This window comes from Mytilus californianus, unplaced genomic scaffold (assembly GCF_021869535.1).
Source record: "Mytilus californianus isolate M0D057914Y unplaced genomic scaffold, xbMytCali1.0.p SCAF_5, whole genome shotgun sequence".
Classification (NCBI taxonomy): Eukaryota; Metazoa; Mollusca; class Bivalvia; order Mytilida; family Mytilidae; genus Mytilus; species Mytilus californianus.
The window spans coordinates 9,596,632-9,621,188 of NW_026262701.1; the positions used below are offsets into that span (position 1 = coordinate 9,596,632).

Sequence of the window (24,557 nt, forward strand, 5' to 3'; positions counted from 1 at the left end):
CGGTCTTTTTATATACTTTCTTCCCCATTTGATGTCATGTTGGCTTTCAGTGCTGTAATTCTGATGATTCCTAAATGATGACATATTGTTGGGACCCATTTTAAAGTTCTTTCTGTTAGTTTCCTGTTAACGCTGTTTGATGTAATCACAACTATATAGACGTATTTACACTTGTATGCAAACTTGTCCGCCATTACGTAAAATCACACTGGTTCCCGTAAACTTTTACATCATAATTCAAAACATTAAAAAGTGATTGTTGCCTGACGTCCAAAGGTGATTCGGAGTGGATCTAAGGTCATTCGGAGGCAAAATATAGCTAAATACCAAAAGTGTAAATGCATCTATTGTAAACCACCTCAACAGAACACTTTATACTTGTACGGGACGGACAGAATGACGGACGGGCGCTTTACTCTTTAAACTAATTTAATTTAACAGCGAATAATAACCATAGTAAATATGTCCGTTTGATTCCTTTATTGAATATTTTTTTATGTAGGTACCTGGTCAGACCATTACTCGACACAATTTTTAAAGTTTCTTTCCCCGCATGTTTTATCCCCACAGAAGGTCAAAATGGCGAGTCGATTTTGTCGACTTTTCCGACCTGCTGCAGTAACAAAGTTGTACCGAACACAGTGTAAGGGCAAATGCATTTAATTATAATAAGTTTAAATATTTTCTACATTCGGAAATGAAGCCTTTGTTAAATTAGAAAAAAATAGAAATACACAATTTCTTCTTCTTTTGTAAGTTTGTCGGATAATGGCTAAAATCAGCATCTGATTCTTGTAAATTTCATTCACATAGCTGATTAGCTAGTCCAAATAATTGTGACATCTTGAAAGGCTATTTTATTTTTTTGCTTTGACAACTTCCTTGGACAAAGGAAGGCGTCATAGCAAAAAGATAAAATAGCCTTTCAAGACAGCAAGACGTCATAATTATTTAGACTACTGATTAGCATGGTCACTTATAGAAAAAAGGCATTTATTTCTTTCAGAACAAGAAAATTAAACATTCATTTTGGGCTAAGTATAAACATCATTGCTGTATTAACGATACACTGGCATATATCAAGTCAGTTGGCAGTCCTATAACATAAGCCTTCGTAGGTTCATATCGTTTGCTTTCGATGTTTTTTATCGGAATTTGTTTTTTACTTTCAATGCCGAACCACAAAGTCTTGTAGGAATTAGCTATTTTCTCGTAGTATGTTCCCAACGAATTTTTGTGGGAACTTTGAATATGTTGAATGGTCATTTGACAATGTTTTCAACAATCTTACAGTAAGTTTATTTCTGTCATTAATCATGTTAATATTATAGATAAATGTCTTAAATATTAAATGAATTTTTTTACAGTATCAGATGATGGTGGTATATCCTATTTTGAAACACTTTTTTAACTGTTCCCCCCTCCTTTCAAATTGTCAACATGGTCAAGTGGATAATGTACGAGAAGTTCCGAAGTCTTTCCGAATGAATAATCAGTTGTATATATCAGACCTGCCAACTATCCCGATTTTGGCCACATCATCCAGACTTTCATGGCTCAACCCGAATCCCGATATCTGGATCGTAAAACAAGTAAAAATCCTGATTTTCACAACACGAAAAAATTATTGGTTACCGATTTTGATGATTTTCTGATCAATTTCTATAAATCTATAATTTCACCTGGTGACATATTCATGACAAGTTTACGACCCTACACTAATCAACGGTCACAGCAGGTGTCATAATTTGTTGTTACAGGTAAATCTTCTTATCTGATGGGTCATAATGATCCTCAAAATTAATTAATTTAACAGAATCGGTCAGTCGGCATTTCAATTTTAATCAATTTATCATTCGATCACAATTTGCAAAGTTTACTGTACATAAATATGCTGTAGTTTCTTGACAAAATCATAATTAACTGAAAGACGAAAACTGTAAGCGTTTATCTTGAAATCTGTTAAATTTTTTTAAATCAGACATGTTTCTGTCCAGTTCTGATTAAAAATCGACGCCATTTTGTATTATTGTGTATAAGCCTCCGCTGTAAAGAGCACCTCTGAACACAAAGAAAGATAACTCAAATTTTATCCATTTTTTCATTAATACTGATAGACTAACTCAAGATCTGTTTTCATCCTTCTAACTTTAGGACCTTTAGGTTTATATCTTTTGAATTATGGTGCAAAGATAAGAAGGTCTTTGGAGGGGGAAAGGGAGGGGGTGTCTTCACCTTGTATCCATTATTTTAGGCCATTTTTCTATATTAAGTTTTTTTGCCAATTGATAAACTTATACAAGAATTATGCAAATAAAAGAAATCAAGGATTATTAGCTCATCATCAGTACACTGTATACCAAAAGAAAAAGGATATATGAGACTAGAAGTGAATTTTCTGTCGTCCTGATGATAATAGAAATTATCAGTATAATCAGTTTACTCAAGAGAGACGGTTGGAAAATAAAGTATCTGTCCTATGAAAACAAAGGACAATGCTGGAAATATTTGTCTATGTAAAGTGATAAACGCAAAAACTCAGTCTTTCCAAAGGTTTTTCAGTTTTTTCAGGACATCTGGTCAGGTAATGATCAACTTTTTTCAGGACCGAATTAACTTTTACCAGACCGAACATTTTTTGCAAAAATATAACAAATACATAATATTCTTTTACAGACATAATAAGATGATAAAATTTAATAATAATTTATATATTATTGAATTCAGTCTACAAATATATAATATTTTATGACAGACTTCAAACAAGATGATAAAATTTAATAATAATTTATATATAATTGAATTCAGTCTCTTGCGAAGTCAAGCAGTAACATCCAATTATGTTCTTCATTAATAAAATTCTCGCAATACTTTTAAACATCATCTATATCTTTGTTGTTCATTAACAGTTCTTCGACAATTTCAGATTCATAAAATGGTTCTGAAATATAAACATAACAATAGTTTAATGACATAAAAATGCCACAAAGAATTTGAAAATAATATGTGTTAAATATCTAATGTGTTTCAACATGTTCAAAGGAAAATGCACTCATGATAAATTTCATATAATATTTTTTTATAGTATAAAAGCAATACATTTTAGATCAAAATTTATTAATGGATGCTCTAAATTATCTGCAATATATTTAATCAAACCTTCTGGTAAACTGTCAATTTCTTCCACTGTGTCCACTGTTTCAGTAGTTTCTGAATTTTCTGTTTCATCATCAGTTGTTGCCTCTTTTCTTCGTACAGCTTTGATCTGGATATCTTTGCTTCAGCACTATCTTCGGCTTTTCTTTTTAGCTTTTCCCGGTGCAGCATCCTCATAACATCGAAGGAAGCTCATGACATCTAATCTATTTTATTTTGACTTTGCCGGTATACCGGAAGTAAACTAAAAATTCTAACAATGGATTTTTTCCGGACTTCCAGTCTGGCGATTTTTGAATTTTTTCAAGCCTGGCAGTTTTTTACTGGCGATGTCCGTCGGTCCGACGGACATTCGGAAAGACTGAAAAACTCATATTGATTCTAGGACTAATTCGATCTATACTACAGACACCTTTCATTATTCATTTTAAACAAATCATGAAGTGAATATTGCATGTAAGGATATTACCTGAATTAATATAGAATCCTGTCAATTCATGCACTGCACAACAGGGATGGGCACGATTACTGACAAATGTAATCGATTAATAATCGATTACATGAAGGATTTTTGTGTAATCGATTAATAATCGATTACTTTGATTTTTGTATGTAATCGATTGCAATCGATTACTTTATCAAAAGTAATTACATTACTTTTCGATTACTGTCAATTACATGCTACAAAATTACAAAAAAAATAATAAAGTAAGTTAAACACAATATTGTTGCTCAACGTTTGTATAGTGGAAATTTAGAACTTTACCAAAAACAGCATTTAAAGCATTGTTTCCAAATTTTAAGTTGACAGTTGTTTTCTAGATGGATTCTCTTACTGAGGATCAGAAATATTCAAAAATTCTTGAAATTTTGGCTTTCAACATGAATGAGAGATGACATCGCATTGCATCAAACACTTATCTATATTGTAGATTTTTTCATAAATTTTGCTTTCATACTGACTTAAGTTAGCTTTTTGTTTTTAACTAATTAAAAACAGGTATATTTTAACATAGTTAATTACAATGTTGGAATTTTCCTCTGAAAAAAAATGTAAAAAAGGTAGAATAATTAATTAGTTCAGCTAATTTTAAAGATCGAAATTTATAATTATAATGACATGCATGAATTAATCCTTTTGTTTGGATAACCACCCTAATTACAGGTTATAAAACTGCCAATGGAGTACACTTTATAACCTGGGGCAAAATAATGTAAATCTCCTTCTTAGTATATGTAAGAGAATGATAATCCCTTTCTTCATGAATAAGTACGAGCGTTAGCGAGTACTTATCATGAAGTAAGGGATTATCATTCTCTTACAAACTTAGAATATTGTAAAGTGCTCAAGGCTCAAATGATCTATTCACTGAGAATTAGTTTCGTTGTCAGTGCAATGTTTATAATTGATGCATGACTTCCTGTTTCGACATGTCATTTATGGATAAGTTTTAGTGATGTGAGGACTTTCTTATCATTTGGGAAATATTTTTAAAAAAAATGCGTTATAGAACAGTAGAAAGAAAATGTATGAATTGTATGTTTCCTGATTGTGAGTATGAATGTAAATCATGTAATATTTTAGTGAGGAATTATCCTGTTTTATTTACAGTTTAAATCAACTAATATATTAGAGTTACAACTAAATTTTATTTCACAGCCAATAATTTGGTCCGGCTTTTCACATCAAATACTGTTTCATTATGTCAGGGAAATGCTAAAAAATAATGCCCTTAAAAGTTTTTAATATGTTTAAAATTTAATTCCTGTTTTTTATCGGAATAATTGTATTGGAAATAACTATTCTCCCCAACCACTGATCAAGTAATCAAAATTTTGGAAAGCTAAAGATTTAGGTTATTTTTTATCTGAAAGATTTTTTTTCCTTTTTTTTTTGCATTGCTTTGGTAATGTTTAATTTTATAGTAATTTGAAGTTATTAATATTTTCATAATAAAATTCACGGTACCAATTTTACTGCACCAGTAAACTTCAACTTATTTTGAGATTTTTGTTTGTTTCACAATTCAACTTTTAGTCAGTTTCAATCACTCTGTGATAAATCCTTTCAATCTGATAAATGTGCTTCGGGGCAGTTGTAACTCATTTATAGAAACTCTTTGTTTTGAACTGTAAATAGACCCAAATAATAGGATAATCCCTTACTAAGAACATGATTTACATTCATTCTTCACAATTAAGAGGCATCCAATTCTACAATTTCATTGGTCGAGAGTACTTTGCTATATTCTAAATAAGAAATAATTGAAAAGAAAACAAAGTCTGCATCTTATTGATTAGGAGTCTTTGATCATCTGATTAGTAGAGACAAGAAGTTTGTTTAGATTTTTTTATTCTCTATTCAATTTATAAACAATATATATTTATAGTGTCAAAATGGGATACATGTATCTATTTCTGAAAAAGAATTTCAATGCATAGCCATTGGTTCATTGTTGTAAGGATTTTGTGTACTTTCTCAATTTTTGTATCATAACATTATAAGGAATCAACTGTGTATCTATTCTAAGCTAAAATTTCAACTCTTATTGAAAATTATGCTTTAAGGAATTTAAATACAAGTAAACTTACTACTTTAATGTAGTACAGAACTTAACTTAAGACTCATTTCTTATTTTAAATCTATTTTCTTATTTTAATATAAAAGGTCTTGAATTATTGACAAGCACATAAATTCATTTGTTTCAAAAGCTAGATATAAAGTAAAATTTGGTAGGGGTTCTGGTTGATCATATTGCAGCTTGAGACAAAAGATAGAAATAAGGCAGTTGATAAACTCTTCAGTCATTTTAATACATTCTACTTTTATCCGTACTATAACGTGATGAAAACATACATATTTTCATTTAATATATGTTATATTTCATCAAACTGTTTTACTAAAGTAATCGAAATGTAATCGAAAAGTAATCGATGATTACATCATAATTTTTGCTGTAATCGATTAAATTACGATTACATGTAATCGAAGATGTCTTCGATTACAGATTACTGTCGATTACTGGAAAAAATGTAATCAATTACAATCGATTACGATTACAGATTACGATTACCCCATCCCTGCTGCACAAAACATTTTTCTAAAGGTTTGCAAATAACGATCAGAAATTGCAATATAACAATCCAATCAAAACTATTCAAAGAGAGAAACACACAAATTGACATTGCATAGGAATATTGAAAGCTTCAGATCCTCCCAAATCTATACATGTCTATAAGTGTCTATTTTTTTTTTGTTAGGGATGAGGGATGGATAAATACCCTGCAACGTCCGTTCTGTGTTTTTGTTTGATGTTTTTCTGCTTTGTGTCGATCTGAGCCTTTTTCAACTGATTTTTGATTCAGCCATGCTGGATCTATGCGATCACTCTGGTTTTGGAGATGGTGCAGAATACTAAGTTGAAGACATATCATGAAACTAATTATGTGTTTTTATGACTTGCAGAATCTTTCTACACCATTTTAATCATCAACTGCAAACTTTTGACATGTTATTTGCCCTTAAATTAAGAAAAGATTGGTAGAATAGTGACTTTATTTTAGATATACACTTGCATATAGTTCCTTTCTAAATCAAAATTTATGATGATTTACTATTTATGAATTAATTTGAAAAAGTATTTGAACACCAATTGAATCAGTAGATAAGAATTTTGAAAGTATTATATTAGTATCTTGTGTTTGTGTAAATTATTGTTCAACGAAATGTAGGTCAACATGTGTATTAATATATTTAAGTTGATTCCCACACTTTTTTTGAAATGGTATTACTCCAATTCTTTCCATAGGCAAGTAAGAGTCAGAATGATTATTAACTGTCATGATTTTCAAAGAAAATACTTAAAATGAAAAAAATATGTATAAAAAATGCAAACAAATTTTATTTTACTTGTAAAATCAGTGCAATTATCATCTGACATAAGTCAATAATCAAGTTCTAATTAATTAGTTACAATAATCAGAAATTTGGTTGAAATATTAAATAAAAATTGCATACAATGTAACTCTCACCTGAGCATTTTCTGCAATAATATTTATTTGTTTGTTTTACATTTATCATGTTTATATCCCATTATATTGCTATTTGACAGTAATTGGAAATATCTCAGCATTAGGTATTTGTCCATTCAGATTTTAATACAGGAAAGGTATTTTTTCTTAATGAAGAATGAACACCAATTTAGATAAAAAATAGTTATTATTAGTCCCCTACCGAGGAAGTCGAAGGGGACTTTAGGTTTGCACTCCGTCCGTCTGTCTGTCTGTCCTTCTGTCAGTCTGGCAAATCAGTTTTCCACACTTTTTTTCTAAATGCTTGAAGATATTGATTTGATATTTAGTATATTGTTTAATCATAACAAGTTACAGATCAAGTTCGAATTTTGTTCCGGTCTGATAATTTTGTGCAGAGTTATAGTCCTTGGACTTAAAAAATTCCCTCAAATATTCAGTTTTCCGCACTTTTTTTCATCATTCTTGAAGATATTGATTTAATAATTGGTACATTGTTTTATCATGACAAGTTACAGGCCAAGTTTGAATTTCCTTTCTGTTTGATGATTTTTTGCAGAGTTAGGGTCCTTGGACTTAGAAAAATCACTTAAATTATCAGTTTTCCGCACTTTTTTTTGTCATGCTTGAAGCTATTGATTTGATATTTGGTATATTGTTTTATCATAACAAATTACAGATCGAGTTCGAATTTTGTTCCAGTCTGATAATTTTGTGCAGAGTTATAGTCCTTGGACTTAAAAAATTCCGTCAAATATTCAGTTTTCCGCACTTTTTTTCGTCACCCTTGAAGATATTGATTTAATAATTGGTACATTGTTTTATCATGACAAGTTACAGACCAAGTTTGAATTTCCTTTCTGTTTGATGATTTTTTGCAGAGTTAGGGTCCTTGGACTTAGAAAATTCACTTAAATTATCAGTTTTCCGCACTTTTTTTCGTCATGCTTGAAGATATTGACTTGATATTTGTTGCATACATGTAGTTTACACCATGACAAGTCATATATCAAGTTAGCATTTTGTTCCAGTACAACTAATTTTTAACCGGTAGGGGACTATGTATTGCCATGCAATACTCTCAGAATGCTTGTTTTTTTTTATTTTTGTTGTTGAGAAAGTGCATTTATAAGGACTCTTTCTGGAAATTATTAAACCTGTCATTATTAAAGGCATATAAAAAGTATGTTACTTGTTTGACGATTTTCCTTTCCATTCTTGTCAAAAATAAAATCTGACCGAGTCTAAAATTGAAAGATCAGTATATATATCTATATTTGCATCAATATTGCGAAATTCCCTACCTTTGGACAATAACATAGAAATTTTACAGTAAGATTGGAAATGAAAAGAGAAAAAAATTTAGAAAAAAGTATGGTCAGAAAGAATATGAGACTAGCTATGAATATGGCTGGATCACAGCATCAACGATGCTTTGATTACAGTTTGTTCTTATGTTGTGCTGTTACACCACTGGCCAAGGTAAGGGGGAAGGTTGAGCACTCACAAAGCTGATTAACCCAACCACACTATGTGCCTGTCTCAAGTCAGGAGCCTTTAGTTCAGTGGTTGTCATTGGTTCATGTCTGTCATATTTGTTTTTCGTAAATTATTTTTTAATAAATTAGGCCATTAAGGTTATGTTTCTCAATTGAATTGTTTCATATTTGTCATGCCGACTATACGGTATGGCTTTTTATACGACCGCAAAAAAATTTTTGTGGTCGTATATTGATATGACGTTGGCGTCGTCGTCCGAAGACACATTAGTTTTCGCACTCTAACTTTAGTTTAAGTGAATGGATCTCAATGAAATTTTACCATAAGGTTAAATACCACAAAAGGAAGGTGGGGATTGATTTTGGGGGTTATGGTACAAACAGTTTAGGAATTAGGGGCCAAAAATAAGCATTTTTGTAACTTCCAGACATAACTTGTGTGTAAGTGTATGGATCTCTCTGACATTGTACCACAAGGTTCCATATCACAAAGGGAATGCTGGGATTGATTTTGGGGGTAATTGCCTCCAAATTTTAGGAATGAGGGGCCAAAAAGGGGCAAAAAACAAGCATTTTTCTAGTTTCATGACAATAACTTGTGTGTAAGTCTATGGATCTCTCTGACATTGTATCACAAGGTTCCATATCACAAAGGGAATGCTGGGATTGATTTTGGAGGTAATTGCCTCCAAATTTTTGGAATTAGGGGCCAAAAAGGGGCAAAAAACAAGCATTTTTCTAGTTTCATGACAATAACTTGTGTGTAAGTGTATGGATCTTTATGAAATTGTACTACAAGGTTCCATATCACAAAGGGAAAGCTGGAATTGAGTTTGGGGGTAATTGCCCAAAAAGCTTAGGAATAAGGGGCCAACAAGGGGCCAAAAATAAGCATTTTTCTAGTTTCCAGACAATAACTTGTGTTCAAGTGTATGGATCTCTCTGAAATTATACTGCAAGGTACCATACCACAAAGGGAAGGCTGGATTTTAAGTTTGGGGGTAATTGCCCTAAACGTTTTGGAATTTGGGGCCAAAAAGGGGCAAAAAACAAGCATTTTTCTAGTTTCCAGACAATAACTTGTGTGTAAGTCTATGGATCTCTCTGACATTGTATCACAAGGTTCCTTATCACAAAGGGAATGCTGGGATTGATTTCGGAGGTAATTGCCTCCAAATTTTAGGAATTAGGGGCCAAAAAGGGGCAAAAAACAAGCATTTTTCTAGTTTCATGACAATAACTTGTGTGTAAGTGTATGGATCTTTCTGAAATTGTACTACAAGGTTCCATATCACAAAGGGAAAGCTGGAATTGAGTTTGGGGGTAATTGCCCAAAAAGCTTAGGAATAAGGGGCCAACAAGGGGCCAAAAATAAGCATTTTTCTAGTTTCCAGACAATAACTTGTGTTCAAGTGTATGGATCTCTCTGAAATTATACTGCAAGGTACCATACCACAAAGGGAAGGCTGGGATTGATTTTGGGGGTAATTCCCTCAAAATTTTAGTAATTAGGGGCCATAAAAGGGCAAAAAAAAAGCATTTTTCTAGTTTCAGGACAATAACTTGTGTGTAAGTGTATGGATCTTTATGAAATTGTACTGCAGTGTTCCATATCACAAAGGGAAAGCTGGGTTTGAGTTTGGGGGTAATTGCCCTAAACGTTTAGGAATTTGGGGCCAAAAAGGGGCCAAAAAACAAGCATTTTTCTAGTTTCCAGACAATAACTTGTGTTCAAGTGTATGGATCTCTCTGAAATTGTACTGCAAGGTACCATACCACAAAGAGAAGGCTGGGATTGAGTTTGGGGGTGATGAATCATAAGGGGGTTCAAAAAATTTGGGGGGGGGGGATTTTTTTTTCCCTTTTTTTTCTTTCAAATTTTCCATTTTAAATTTGTTATTTCTGATTTATATATAAAAGCAAATAATAATGATATGGTTTGAATAGGTAAATTAAAATTTTTTAAGTTCTTAGACCACTTTCATTCTGTGTCAGAAACCTATGCTGTGTCAAATATTTAATTACAATCCAAATTCAGTGCTGTATCAAGCTTGAATGTTGTGTCCATACTTGCCCCAACTGTTCAGGGTTCGACCTCTGCGGTCGTATCAAGCTGCGCCCCAGCGGAGCATTTTATTCTTGTTGTTGAAGGCCGTAGGATTGCCTATAATGTCTTACATCTACTTTATTTGAACTTTGGTGGATAGTTGTCTCATTGGCAATCATACGACATCTCCTTATTTTTAGCTCACGTGGCACGAAGGCGTCCGTCAAGTCCGGTTTAAATCACCAACCTTTATTAAAACTAATTTTTCTCTTTTCTTTATCCAAGTGAAATACCCCAGGACTTGTAGAGCATCAACAAAATTTATCTTGTCAAAGTATTTAAGCATCATCAGAAATTAATATCAGTCTATGTTCAATGTTGTGTTTTGTGGACTGCTGTTTGTCTTGTCATCGTTTTTCACTTCTTTTGCCATGACTTAGATAGTTTGTTATGGACTTTTGATTGTTTCTTTGGTATATTTCATTTCTCTGTTATAATAAATAGTGATTAAAAAAAACTAATTCATTTTTTATACGACCGCAAAAATTAAAAAAAATTTGGTCGTATATTGGTATCACGTCGTTGTCGTTGTCGTCAGCGTCGTCCGAAGACAGATGGTTTCCAGATAATAACTTTAGTATAAGTAAATAGAAATCAATAAAATTTTAACACAAGGTTTATAACCACTAAAGAAAGGTTGGGATTGATTTTGGGGGTTATGGGCCCAACTGTTTATGAATTGGGGGCCAAAAAAGGGGCCCAAATAAGCATTTTTGTAGTTTCCAGACAATAACTTGTGTTAAAGTGTATGAATCTCTCTGAAATTATACCACAAGTTTTCATACTACAAAGGGATGGTTAGGATTGACTTTGGGGGGTTATGGCTCAAACCATTTAGGAATTAGGGGCAAAAAAAGGGGGAAAACAAGGGTTTTTCTGGTTAAAGGACAATTGAGACAATTTAAAAGCAGTGTAAGGGAGGTAATCCAAATCAATTTAAATAACAATTTGATTACCTTCCTTACACTGCTTGTAAATTATGTATTAAGAAATGATGATTGTCTGAGATACTGACCATAACTTGAGGGAAAGTTTTTTTTTTTGGAATAAGTGAAAGGGGGGAGGTGAAAAAAATTGGAGGGGGACAATTTTTCTCATTTCAGATTTTAGAAATTAAAAGAAAATTTCTTCAAATATTTTTGTTTAGGGGGTTAATATTCAACAGCATAGTGTATTGTACAAACACAAAAAAACAGGAAAAAATTTTTTTTTTTTGGGGGGGGGTGTCAATTTGCATAGTGTATTGCACAAAAGCAAAAAATTGAATATAAACCAATTTGAAGTTCTATGACTACAGTTATTCTGTGTCAGAAACCTATTATGTGTCAAAAATTTAATAACAATCCAAATTCAGACCTATATCAAGCGTGAATATTGTGTCCATTTTGGCCCCAACTTTTCAGGGTTGGACATCTGCGGTCGTATCCAGCTGCGCTCAGCGAAGCAATTTATTTTATAATGGTACGAGCAGTCAATTCTTATTCATTTCAAAACTGAAACCAGTAGTGGTAAATGTTTATATGGATAGAAATAAATTGAAATTATTTTGCGAAGATAACATTTATTATTTTATTGATGCAGTGTATATGTTTCAATATCAGATTGCTCGTGTTTCCTTTGTTGTACCGTATAGCGGGTTATTTTTCGAGGGTGTAAAATTTCGCGATTTAGGGGCAACAAAGTATACGAAAAATTTTGGCGGTTTTTATTTTGGCGGATTCATTAATCCCTATTAAATATTTTGGCGGATACTGAAATGGTTGCAATTAAAAGTTGTAAAAATTGACAAGAGATAGAGAGATAAGATAAATAATAGTTTATTTAAGTGTCACATATTAATCTATAATAAAAGTATCTATGTTATGGTTAAATGATTGTTTTACCTGCATGAATTCTTTATATTTATTGATTCTATTTTGATACAGTTAATCAATAGAATACCGGTACTTAGATATTTGTCACAGGTGTACAAACCTCTGGTAAATGTTATGGTTGATAAGTTACGAAATTGACCGGACCTTTGATGTACTAATTAGATCATAAAATTATCATGAGTGACTTTCGATCATATATAATTTGACACTAATTAATAAGGATAAAATACCTGACAGAATACCTTACACTCTAATATTATTAATTATTTTATTATGTAACCAATTAACTAATTAACACCTGACAGCCTGGGAACAATGACCTTTCACATTTATGTTGGTTAAATTAACACAAACCATTATTGATTTGACAAACGGGAAAAATAGAGTTTATAAAACGCTTTAGCTATTAGAAAGTACCGAACGTATGCATAAATTTTCGCGGAATTTAATTTCGTGATTTCCCCTTACCCGCCAAAATAAGCGAAAATAAACACCCCGTGAAAATAACCCGCTATACGGTATTCCCCCAATGGTGACTGAGGAATAGAATGTGGTCACTTTTGTCTGCCTCCGACCGACAGTAAAACCCTTTCATAAGTGGCTGTGCGGGATGTATAGGTACACAGTCACGTCCGGTCAGAGTTGAAAGTGGCTCGTGTAGAGAGAGCGCCATGCTCTCTGAATGGCAAGAACAAATGCAACATTCTCTTTGAGGGGTCCGTAGGTGGACTGTTGCAAAGCAAAATTGCTGTCCCTATCCAAAATACCCTCATTTTCCAGGGGCAGTCCAAATTTCCCCAACCTTCATCCCGGTGGACCCCTATTACTGAACCTATCTATTGTTTCATCACTATGTACTGAGTATTGTTAATTTGTTCTCGTCCTGAACATGCATTAAATATTTGCCACAGGACGTTAAGCGATCAACAATCAATCATCCAATGTTGTACAAAAAATACTTTAAATACATGTATTACCAAAAAATTCACTTTATTTACGTATTCTTAAAAACATGAAAAATTTAGAATCGACACATTTTTATATGACCGCAAAAAAAATTTTGTGGTCGTATATTGGTATGACGTTGGCGTCGTCGTCGTCGTCGTCCGAAGACACATTAGTTTTCGCACTCTAACTTTAGTTTAAGTGAATGGATCTCAATGAAATTTTACCATAAGGTTCAATACCACAAAAGGAAGGTGGGGATTGATTTTGGGGGTTATGGTACCAGCAGTTGAGGAATTAGGGGCCAAAAAGGGGCCAAAAATAAGCATTTTTGTAACTTCCAGACATAACTTGTGTGTAAGTGTATGGATCTCTCTGACATTGTACCACAAGGTTCCATATCACAAAGGGAATGCTGGGAATGATTTTGGGGGTAATTGCCTCCAATTTTTAGGAATTAGGGGCCAAAAAGGGGCAAAAAACAAGCATTTTTCTAGTTTCATGACAATAATTTGTGTGTAAGTCTATGGATCTCTCTGACATTGTATAACAAGGTTCCATATCACAAAGGGAATGCTGGGATTGATTTTGGGGTAATTCCCTCCAAATTTTAGGAATTAGGGGCAAAAAAGGGGCAAAAAAACAAGCATTTTTCTAGTTTCATGACAATAACTTGTGTGTAAGTGTATGGATCTTTCTGAAATTGTACTACAAGGTTCCATATCACAAAGGGAAAGCTGGAATTGAGTTTGGGGGTAATTGCCCAAAAAGTTTAGGAATAAGGGGCCAAAAATAAGCATTTTTCTAGTTTCCAGACAATAACTTGTGTTCAAGTGTATGGATCTCTCTGAAATTGTACTGCAAGGTACCATACCACAAAGAGAAGGCTGGGATTGAGTTTGGAGGTGATGAATCATAAGGGGGTTCAAAAAGTTTGGGGGGGGGGGGGGTTCCTTTTTTTTCTTTAAAATTTTCCATTTTAAATTGGTTATTTCTGATTTATATATAAAAGCAAATAATAATGATATGGTTTGAATAGGTAAATTAAAAAATTTTAAGTTCTTAGACCACTTTCATCATGTTCATTCTGTGTCAAAAACCTATGATGTGTCAAATATTTAATTGCAATCCAAATTCAGTGCTGTATCAAGCTTGAATGTTGTGTCCATACTTGTCCCAACTGTTCAGGGTTCGACCTCTGCGATTGTATCAAGCTGCGCCCCAGCGGAGCATTTTATTTGAAGTAAAATGGTGAGATGAAAAATGTTTGTCAACTGAGGATAAAAAAGGATGGATTAGGAAAATAATTTTGCAATATAAATATGGCATTAATAGTAAAAAGCAAATTCCGATAAAAACGTTGAAAGCAAACGATATGAACCTACGAACATTCGTAAGTCAGCTAATTCCATTGAATGAAGCTGCTCTGTCTATTGGAACTGCAAGCTTGACACAAAAGTTAAATATCAAAAGGAGATATATTATATTTTTTAGAATGATTTCTAAAAGTTTCATTATTTTGTCTTTTGGTGGTACTGGAATTTCATAATTAGTTTGATTAAAGTTATAATATTCAGTGGTCGTTCAGTTGTTTGTAAAATTTCAAATTGAAGATTACTGTACATACTTTTTGCATCATTTGTTCTCATGGTTATTAAATAGTAGTTTTCTGGAGGCTTATGTGGTCTCAATCATGTTTATGAAACTTAAAGTAACCTTCAAACATGTAATCACGAAAAGGAATGAAAAACCAGAAAGGGTTTTATGGACTGCCCTGTTGTCATGACTGTGTCCTTGCCACTAATGTCTTTCAGTTCATTAGTGGTTGACCAAATTTGACCGTTCACCATTTATATATTACATAAGGTAAATTGTGTTTCTAAATTCCAACATTATTTGAGTATGAATTAAAAATTGATTATTATCAGAAATTGAATGGCAGCATGCTCTCTGATGATTCTGAATTATAATTGTACAATTTTGTATAATACTTGAGCATGTCATACATAGTATTACTGTAAAACTTGTCCTACATATAATAATAAGAAGATCTGGTATAATTGCCAATGAGACAACTCTCCACCAGAGACGAAATGACATAGAATTTAACAACTATGGGTGACTGGTCACCGTACAGCCTTCAACAATGAGCAAAACCCATACTGCATAGTCAGCTATAAAATTAAATGAACATGTATAACTATTACTTATGTAGAATTTCTCAAACATACAGATGGATAAACATTGATAAATGCAGAGTACTGTACACCAAAAAAGTGCATATTTACAAAATGGTATATTTTCAGGTTTTCCTTACAATTACAGGGAGGTGTACAAAGGTTTGTGTAAAAAAAAACCATTTGATGAAAAAAAATCTTTAAAGGTTATCGATTTTTGAAAATTATTATCCATTGATCAAAAATTTTCAATAATAATGGATAATCGGAAAATTAATATGTTGCACACACAAAAACAGTATTATACAGTTATACCAGGAGCTATCTTAAAACTTTTTTCTGTTTTAAATTTTGTTTTCCTTTGAACATGTTGAAACTTCACAGCTTAGAAGCAATAATTTACAAAATACACACAAGACTTTTACTAATTTGAACATTTTTTTTTTTCTTTTTTAGTACTAAAAGCCACTCCAGTTGTTGCACAGTGTCAGAGATTACAGACAACAGACTCTACAAACCAAACATCTCGTAATTATTATTTTTACTGTTAAAGCAAAAATTTTTGTTGGGGTTTTAATTTCTATTATTGACCTGGAAAGAAACTATCTACTAAAATTAAAACCCAAACGAAATTTTAATATTACGTTTACATACTGTACCAATGAAACCACACACAAATATATGTTTCTACTGTTCTTGATTCTGCAAATAAATGCGATTATGTGAAATTAAAGAAAAGGATAATGGATAGGGTAAGCAGATACATGTACATTGAGATACCCGTAGTATACAATAAAACATCACCAAAATACACCATATAAGACCATAAGATTCATTGCTATATTGTAACCATTGGAAAAGCTGTATATGGTACATTAGACAGCTATATTGTTGTAACCTTTCAAAAAGCTGTATATTTATATGTACCAAATTCAGGCTTGTATAGTCCATGGTTTTATTCTCCAAAATTGAACCTGCCAGACAGGGGTGCGGATTATAGAGTACGATAAGCAAGAAGTAAGTGAAAACTTGATTTAATGAGGTTTGTTTAAATTCCGCCATGTTTGTTATTGAAATTGTAGAGGGTGCTCTTATCGTTTTCAAAACTTATAATTTACCTAATCCATATTAATATGCAATTTTTGTACACAATCTAATATAAACTAATAAATTTCAAAATTGAATGCGTCATTAAAAATTTCTCGTTTCTTTTCACTGCATTTTATAAAATAAACTGGAATTTGCTTGAAATTAATGGAAGGAAAAAAGTGTATCAGTCAGCTGGGAACCAGCTTACAGTATATAAACTACAAAACGTAATGGGTTATTAGTTCCGGTTTGGTGTTTTGTTTTAGCTTAAGATCCTTTAAACATTAATGTGATGGATATTTTAAACATTATTTTACTTAAGGATGGAACTATTTTACTTTCACAGTCGTATTCTAGTGATATCTAATAAGTACGGATTTTACGTACATTCTTACCATATTTATTATCAATTTACACGTGCCATTCGAACTGCCGCTTAAAATAATAAGTTTCTCAATTATTTTTTTTTTTGTGATTTTGACATTTTAACACTCCTGAAGTTTTCTAGAATCATCTTAAAGCATTTTCTACTTCTTCTAATTGATGATGGAAAACAGGTTTTTCCCTGAAAATACTGCAAATGATCAAACATGATTTGAAATTACCGGATTTTCATTAGACCTGTTTGACCAGTTACAAAACGTTTTTTTACCTGAATTCTTGTGGCGAGAAAAGGGGTGCAGACAATGTATCTATATGAACTATACAAGGTAGATTACGGTAGCATAATTTTGTAAAAGAAAAAAGGTGTACATAAATATACCCATAAAAACATGACAAATTAGTAGTACAAACCCACTTATGAATTGTAAGTAATCTCTGTCTACTTTTAACAAATTTTTTTTTATGTTTTCAGGCATGATAATTGAAAAAATCATAGTACTGTAAATAGTTCTGTAACTTCTCATTTTTCTCACAATTTGCATCTTTTTGGTCACATTTTAACAATAAATATTATTAAAATGTATGGTCTTTTTTGATTGATTGTATCTGAATAACACACAAGGATATTAGTAACATGTATATTATATTAGTACTGCATACATAATAATATTCAAGTACATCACATGTACAAATGTACATCTAAAGCAAAAACAGTGACAAAATCATTCCCAATATTTGGGATGAGGTGTTATGTGAAATTGGCACTTTATAGGATTTTATACTAAATGAATGTGTGTGCTTAAAAGTTACAATATCCTAAAACAGAACATTTATCATGATTATATTGTCTTTTAAATTAATGACAAATCCTATGAACTTCTTGACCAGAATAGGAAAATTGCAGTATATGTATAAGGTGTTTTGCAAATTGTATGATTTCAAAAATAATATTTGAATAATTCAAACAAATTTAACTTTTAGTATTGTCATGATTGTTTAAAAAAAATGTGAAATGAAAAATAAAATTGAACCATTAAATGAAGGAATGCTTGATAATTGACATCATTGAAGAGAGGTAAATAGACTAGATGTCTTTTGTTATTTATGTTGTTGGGTTGGTGTATCATTTATTTCCCACATCACCTTATGTCTATATCAGTGAACACGGTTTTGATATAAATGCTTTGTTCAAGGCATTGGCGAGAATTTAACTTGTAAAATAGTGTTTTTGATTAGCACTTCTAGAAATAAAATCTGGGTTGGTGAGAAATAAGAGCAACAGTGATAGAATTTTTGTAACAAAATTCAAAGCAGTACAAAATTAGTCTGTTATTAATTATGAACTGATAGTCTGGTAAATTAATTATTTGTCCATAATACACTAATCTGGACGAACAACTAAAAATCTCTTATTTCATTATGTTGATAATATGTTAAAATATGTCTATAATAATCTTTGAACCCTTGGATAGATTTAATCCTAGACTTGTTGAAATCAGAAGCATAACTTAAATAATCTTGTATATTTCAGCCACGGTGAGACCTCAGAACTTGCCCTACAGACAGCAGTTGAAAGACTTTGGGCAATATGTAGCTGATTGTCTGCCAAAGTATGTACAACATGTTGTTGTAACTCACCACGAGGAGCTAGAAATACTGATACATCCAGAAGGCATTGTACCAACTATTTCATTCCTCAAGGATCACCATAATACACAGTATTTAAATATAACAGATATCGCTGCTGTTGATGTACCCACACGTGAAAAAAGGTTTGAGGTAATTTACACCACTAACATCGTTATAAAGTACAGATGAAGTATAATATTCAAAAACAGTTCATAAAGTATGGCCACTGAAAAATTGAAACTCCACAAACTTAATTGCTATAAAATTAAAACTACAGAAACAACAGGCGTATTATATAAACACTGTCTTCAACAAAAAATTGAAAGAAAATAGAGCACATTAAATTTCTTTGAAATTCTGTGTTTGCCATTAAGATTGCATGTAATACTTGTCGCTGGATTCTAACCAATCATACATACTATAATCTATGTTGGTTTACTTTCAGATTGTCTATATGTTATTATCACTACGATTTAATTCTCGTATTAAAGTGAAGACTTACACAGATGAATTGACTCCTATAGATTCCCTATGTTCTATTTTTGCTGGAGCAAACTGGTATGAAAGAGAGGTAAGATAAAAGTACCAATGTTATATGTGTTTTTGTAATACAACAGCCCCCTGTTGTAAGACCCATCTTAAGTAAGAGATCACTGCAGTGTGTTCTCATCAAATTTACACACAACTGCATTATGTACATGTGCACAAGTAAATAGTAATTGATGCTTCATAATCGGATATGGCACAATTTTATAAACCATATGCCATTCCATGACAGTATGTATAGTATAGTACTTTGAGCTGTGTAGTTTATTTTTTACCAAATCGAAGATATATTCACACTATAAAAATTTAATCACATGGCACTCCATGACAGTATATATAGTTGAACAGTACTTTTAGAGTCCTTTGTTATTTTTTACCAAATATAAGACATAATCACAAGTAATTCCAAATATTCATAATTTTGTAATAAAGATATGTGCCAAAATGTGACGACAAGCTATTAATTCAGACTTTTATAAATCTTGATTTAGACAAAAGATGTAAAGAAACTGTTTTGATTTCTATTTTTTTCAGTAAGAATCATTTCTGTTGTACAAGATAAATTTAACAAAATATGGTATTAATATATGGAATTATTTTGTCATTTTAGATCTGGGATATGTTTGGAGTATTCTTTGCCAACCATCCTGACTTGAGAAGAATTCTAACAGATTATGGATTTGAGGGACATCCATTTAGAAAGGATTTTCCACTAAGTGGATATGTAGAAGTAAGTTTATCAGACAAGGGCAATAACCCTGAATGTATAATTAGAACAGTCAAGTAAATATTTCAATTGATTTTTTATAATCAACTGAATTTTTAATGTTTTACATATTAATATAGATTATCTGCCTTTCAAAAATATGATTTTTTTCTGCTCATAATTGTAACAATGTTTGTCTTTCTTTAAAGAGATCATTAATGGTTGTGATGAGGTAGGTTGAACAGTATAAACCAAGTTTGGCTTGCCCATCATTCCCGAGTGATTGATTTAAAAATCTTTCTAATCTTATAATTTGTGTCTCAGTTTGTGATAAGATCAATATGAAATGAAATACTCTTGATATTTGGCCAGTTTTAAGAATCACTGTATCAATTTGTAAAATCTCAGTACTATTACATAGACTACAGAAATGATAAATACAAATATTTTATTCAGTCTTATAAAATTTAATGATGCTATAAGTCTTTTCAATGTTTATTTGTTAGATTCAACAAATTAAATAATTTTTGCAATAGCAAATCAACTTTTTCTCTCTTTCTCTCTCCTCTGCAAATTTTAGACCTGATGCTATTTTCTTTCTGTTTCAGTTTATATGCATACTTTTCTTTGATTGAACTGATTCTTCACAATATAAACCCATTACTCATCAATTAGATTAGGGTTGTAGAACTTAAAAAAAAAAGGTGATGAAGTCCTCTGGCTTGATAAATGGAGAAAAAACAATTGATTGACCTTCATCATCAGAAAAATGGATCAACTAAAAAACAGTGACACTTAACCATGTTAACAGTAAACATGACTTCAATAAAGGAATTGTTATCATGTCACATGCTTATGGGTCTATCCAATGGAAGAAGTCATATCAATGATTGTCCTTGCTATACCTGAGTGTTTTAGTCACTTAAAGTATTTGGTGTTGTTATCAGGTCTTAGATTATCTCAGAACAGTAAAGTTTGACCTATGGTACAGACACATGTATATTGTTGAAGACTGTATATTGGCTTGTAGATGTCTTTCCTGGTTTTATTGGGCTCCAGGTTTTTGTCTTAATGGTGTTACCCTACATCCCTTGTCCATCATAACAATACAGAACAGAGCAAAAACTCTCTTTTAAGTTCAAGTTGATAAAATATTAGAATGTGCAACTGTATTTTACATGACAAAAAATATAATAATTAAATAAAAAATACTGATTTATATCAATTTGTAAAACACCCTAATTATTACTTTACTTTGTCTGCATGAACAATGGGGAACAATCTTAACCAGTGTTATGTCTACATGATCTAAGCATATTCTAAGACAGGTGAAGTCATTCTGTAAATAGCATCATGTGTTGCCTAACAACAGACATAAGTATAAGGTAGTGCCATCATTTAATTAAGCTCATAATTTAGTTAGATATTTCCAAAAAAGGACAATAAGTAAAAATTCCTTTATTGTTTTGTAGGTTAGATATGATGATGAGGTCAAAAGGGTGGTCGTAGAACCCTTAGAATTAACACAAGAATTTAGAAAATTTGAATATAATACACCGTGGGAAGTATTTCCTAAGTTCCGTGAAGTGGAGGAAGGTGGTGAGAGACCAGCTGAGGAAGAACCTAAACAATGACAATAATAGTTCTTGTATATTATCATAGATGTTTGTCTATAAATTAAGATTAAATGTGATGTTTTAAATTGTCTGTGAAATTCATCTGTCTAGAAAGTTAGATCCAGGAAATCAGCTTCCATCAGTCTTGACGGTTCAATCAGATGCTTGCAACTTTATGATGATTATATATAGTATCACCTCAAGAATAACATTGAATTAGTCTCATCACATGATTAATTGTTATCCTCTGTCTCTGATATTGATAGATTTTCAATATATTAGATTCTAAGAATAAAAGCTGCTTTCCTACCAAAAACAATTGAGCAGATGTGAATGAGACAAAATCTTATACACTTCAAGGCACAAACAGGCAATGATCAATTTATGACATTTGGTTATAAGTGCATTATCACACCACACTGCATGCTTAAGATGACCTTGTGGAAAAGAGAAAATGGTTTTATATTGATAGAAATATTTTCCTTCAGCAATACATGAAAAATTATAACAAACAACTAAGAAAGTAAAACGTAAAACAAAATAGCCATTAAACATTGGAGTAAAGGCATGAGTGATGCAAAAATAAATGTGGCAAAGTGAAAAAAATGATGCAAATATATCATGTTTCATGTTCAAATAGGTGCAAGTTCATATACATGCACATCAGTACACAATGAAAATAAAGCACTATAAATATAATGCCTACAGGTTGCTCTTTGTAAATACAGCTGTTTCTCAAACCACGCCTCTTTTGGGGAGATATAGAATATTCATAGATAATTAATTTTGTTTACTTACTGGTTCCAAGTTATGATCTCTAGGTTTCATCTCATAGAGACATAACTTGGGAATGTTACCAGTAAATATACATATTCATATTGTCTATATAGAAATCTGTGGTAATCCTACTGTCAAGGTAGGGATAGTTAAGAAATTTAGTGTTAGTTTAAACTCTTAGAATTTCGGGGCATATAAACGTTGAAAATATGCCGCACAGCCCTATATTTTGACCTTTGAAAAAAATTGTAGTGCATATGAACTTTCCATTCTAGGATATGATTTTTTTCAAAACTTCATAATAAAAGTGGTACAGTTTTAGCAGTAAAAGGAGTTTCTATGGGAAATTGCATTGTCAATATTTACAGAAATGCAACCTACAGTTACTGTCAAAGAAACAGACAGAGGACATATAAAATGAGATTCAGATCATGTTTTCTTCATTTGGGATATTGAAGTAAACACTTCCTCTTTGACAAGTAATTTTCTACTAACTTGTCATTTAAATAATGCAAGCTTATCCCCCTCTATTTGTTCAGTTGATTAGCTTACCCTGCTCAAAAAGACCATTTATGCAGCATTTCCTTTTATTCTTCAAATTTCATTTTGTGATGCTGTGGACTACCCAACAGGTCACTACTGTGAATAGTTCATAGGGATGATTCAGCAATTTTGAATCATTATAAATGAGTATTTTAAAAAAAATGAAGCAGTATCGTACTTTTTTAAGGAAGTTCTTTAAGGAATAATTACTTTGGCTTTTTGCAGGAGAGTTGCTTAGATTTGAAGGTCAGTTTAATATTTGATAACCCATCCCAAACTGGAATATTGAACCATTGTGGATTATAGTTTGTGTCTGTTGATTCTAATAATCAATGAAACATGGCCATAGAACCTAGATAGCATTAAGTGTTGATTGATTTAGCTGTAAATCTACTAGAACACAAAGATCAGTCAATACCAAGGGGCAAAATATAAATCACAGGGATTGATCTAATAGAACAAAAGATACTACACAGAAACCAATGTTCCTATAGGTGATATTGAAGCTAACACAATACCAAAACTAGTTAAAATAACCATATCAATTATTCAATAAAAGTTTTTTATGCCCCCGCCGTAGCGGAGGAGGCATTAAGTTTTACCATACGTACATACGTCCCAAAATTGGTTTCCGTTCTCTAACTTCAGTTTGCCTCAACCAAATGTTATGAAACTTATACACAATGCTTATTACCACAAAACACAGATCAAGTTTGATTATTGGTGGCGTCACTTTTACCGTTCTAGAGTTATGATCCTTTACAAATGGAAAAATTGCTGAATTTTTCGTTTCCATTCTCTAACTTTAGTTTGCCTCAACCAAATGTTATGAAACTTATACACAATGCTAATTACTGCAAAACACAGACCAAGTTTGAATTTTGGTGGAGTCACTTTTACCGTTCTAGAGTTATGATCCTTTACAAATGGAAAAATTGCTGAATTTTTCATTTCCATTCTCTAACTTTAGTTTGCCTCAACCAAATGTTATGAAACTTATACACAATGCTAATTACCGCAAAACACAGATCAAGTTTAAATTTTGGTGGCGTCAATTTTACCGTTCTAGAGTTATGATCCTTTACAAATGGAAAAATTGCTGAATTTTTCATTTCCATTCTCTAACTTTAGTTTGCCTCAACCAAATGTTATGAAACTTATACACAATGCTAATTACTGCAAAACACAGATCAAGTTTAAATTTTGGTGGCGTCACTTTTACCTTTCTAGAGTTGAGCCCCTTTACAAATGGAAAAATTGCTGAATTTTTCGTTTCTGTTCTCTAACTTTAGTTTGCCTCAACCAAATGTTATGAAACTTATACACAATGCTTATAACCACAAAACTCAGATCAAGTACAAATTTGGGTAGCGTCACTTTTACAGTTCTTGAGTTATGTCCCTTTATAATGTTATATGCAAGCGGGGGCATCATCTGTGTCCCATGGACACATTCCCCATTTATTTCTTTAATATTT

The 24,557-nt window shown here is 31.8% G+C and overlaps 1 protein-coding gene and 1 long non-coding RNA gene across 2 annotated transcripts; both read left to right on the top strand.

The window, feature by feature from the left end:
• The first annotated feature begins 539 nt into the window (after window positions 1-539).
• On the top strand, window positions 540-21,846 carry LOC127700582 (NADH dehydrogenase [ubiquinone] iron-sulfur protein 3, mitochondrial-like). The gene is made up of 6 exons (XM_052204132.1): window positions 540-643; window positions 16,247-16,318; window positions 18,795-19,042; window positions 19,338-19,463; window positions 20,049-20,168; window positions 21,617-21,846. Exons 1-6 carry the CDS (start codon window positions 580-582, stop codon window positions 21,776-21,778), a joined length of 792 nt encoding a protein of 263 aa, XP_052060092.1. The 5' UTR covers window positions 540-579; the 3' UTR covers window positions 21,779-21,846.
• Window positions 8,884-14,545, top strand: LOC127700586 (uncharacterized). Its single transcript, XR_007981647.1, has 3 exons — window positions 8,884-9,365; window positions 9,850-9,970; window positions 14,329-14,545. It is a non-coding gene; the product is annotated as an uncharacterized LOC127700586 (long non-coding RNA).
• Window positions 21,847-24,557: the final 2,711 nt, after the last annotated feature.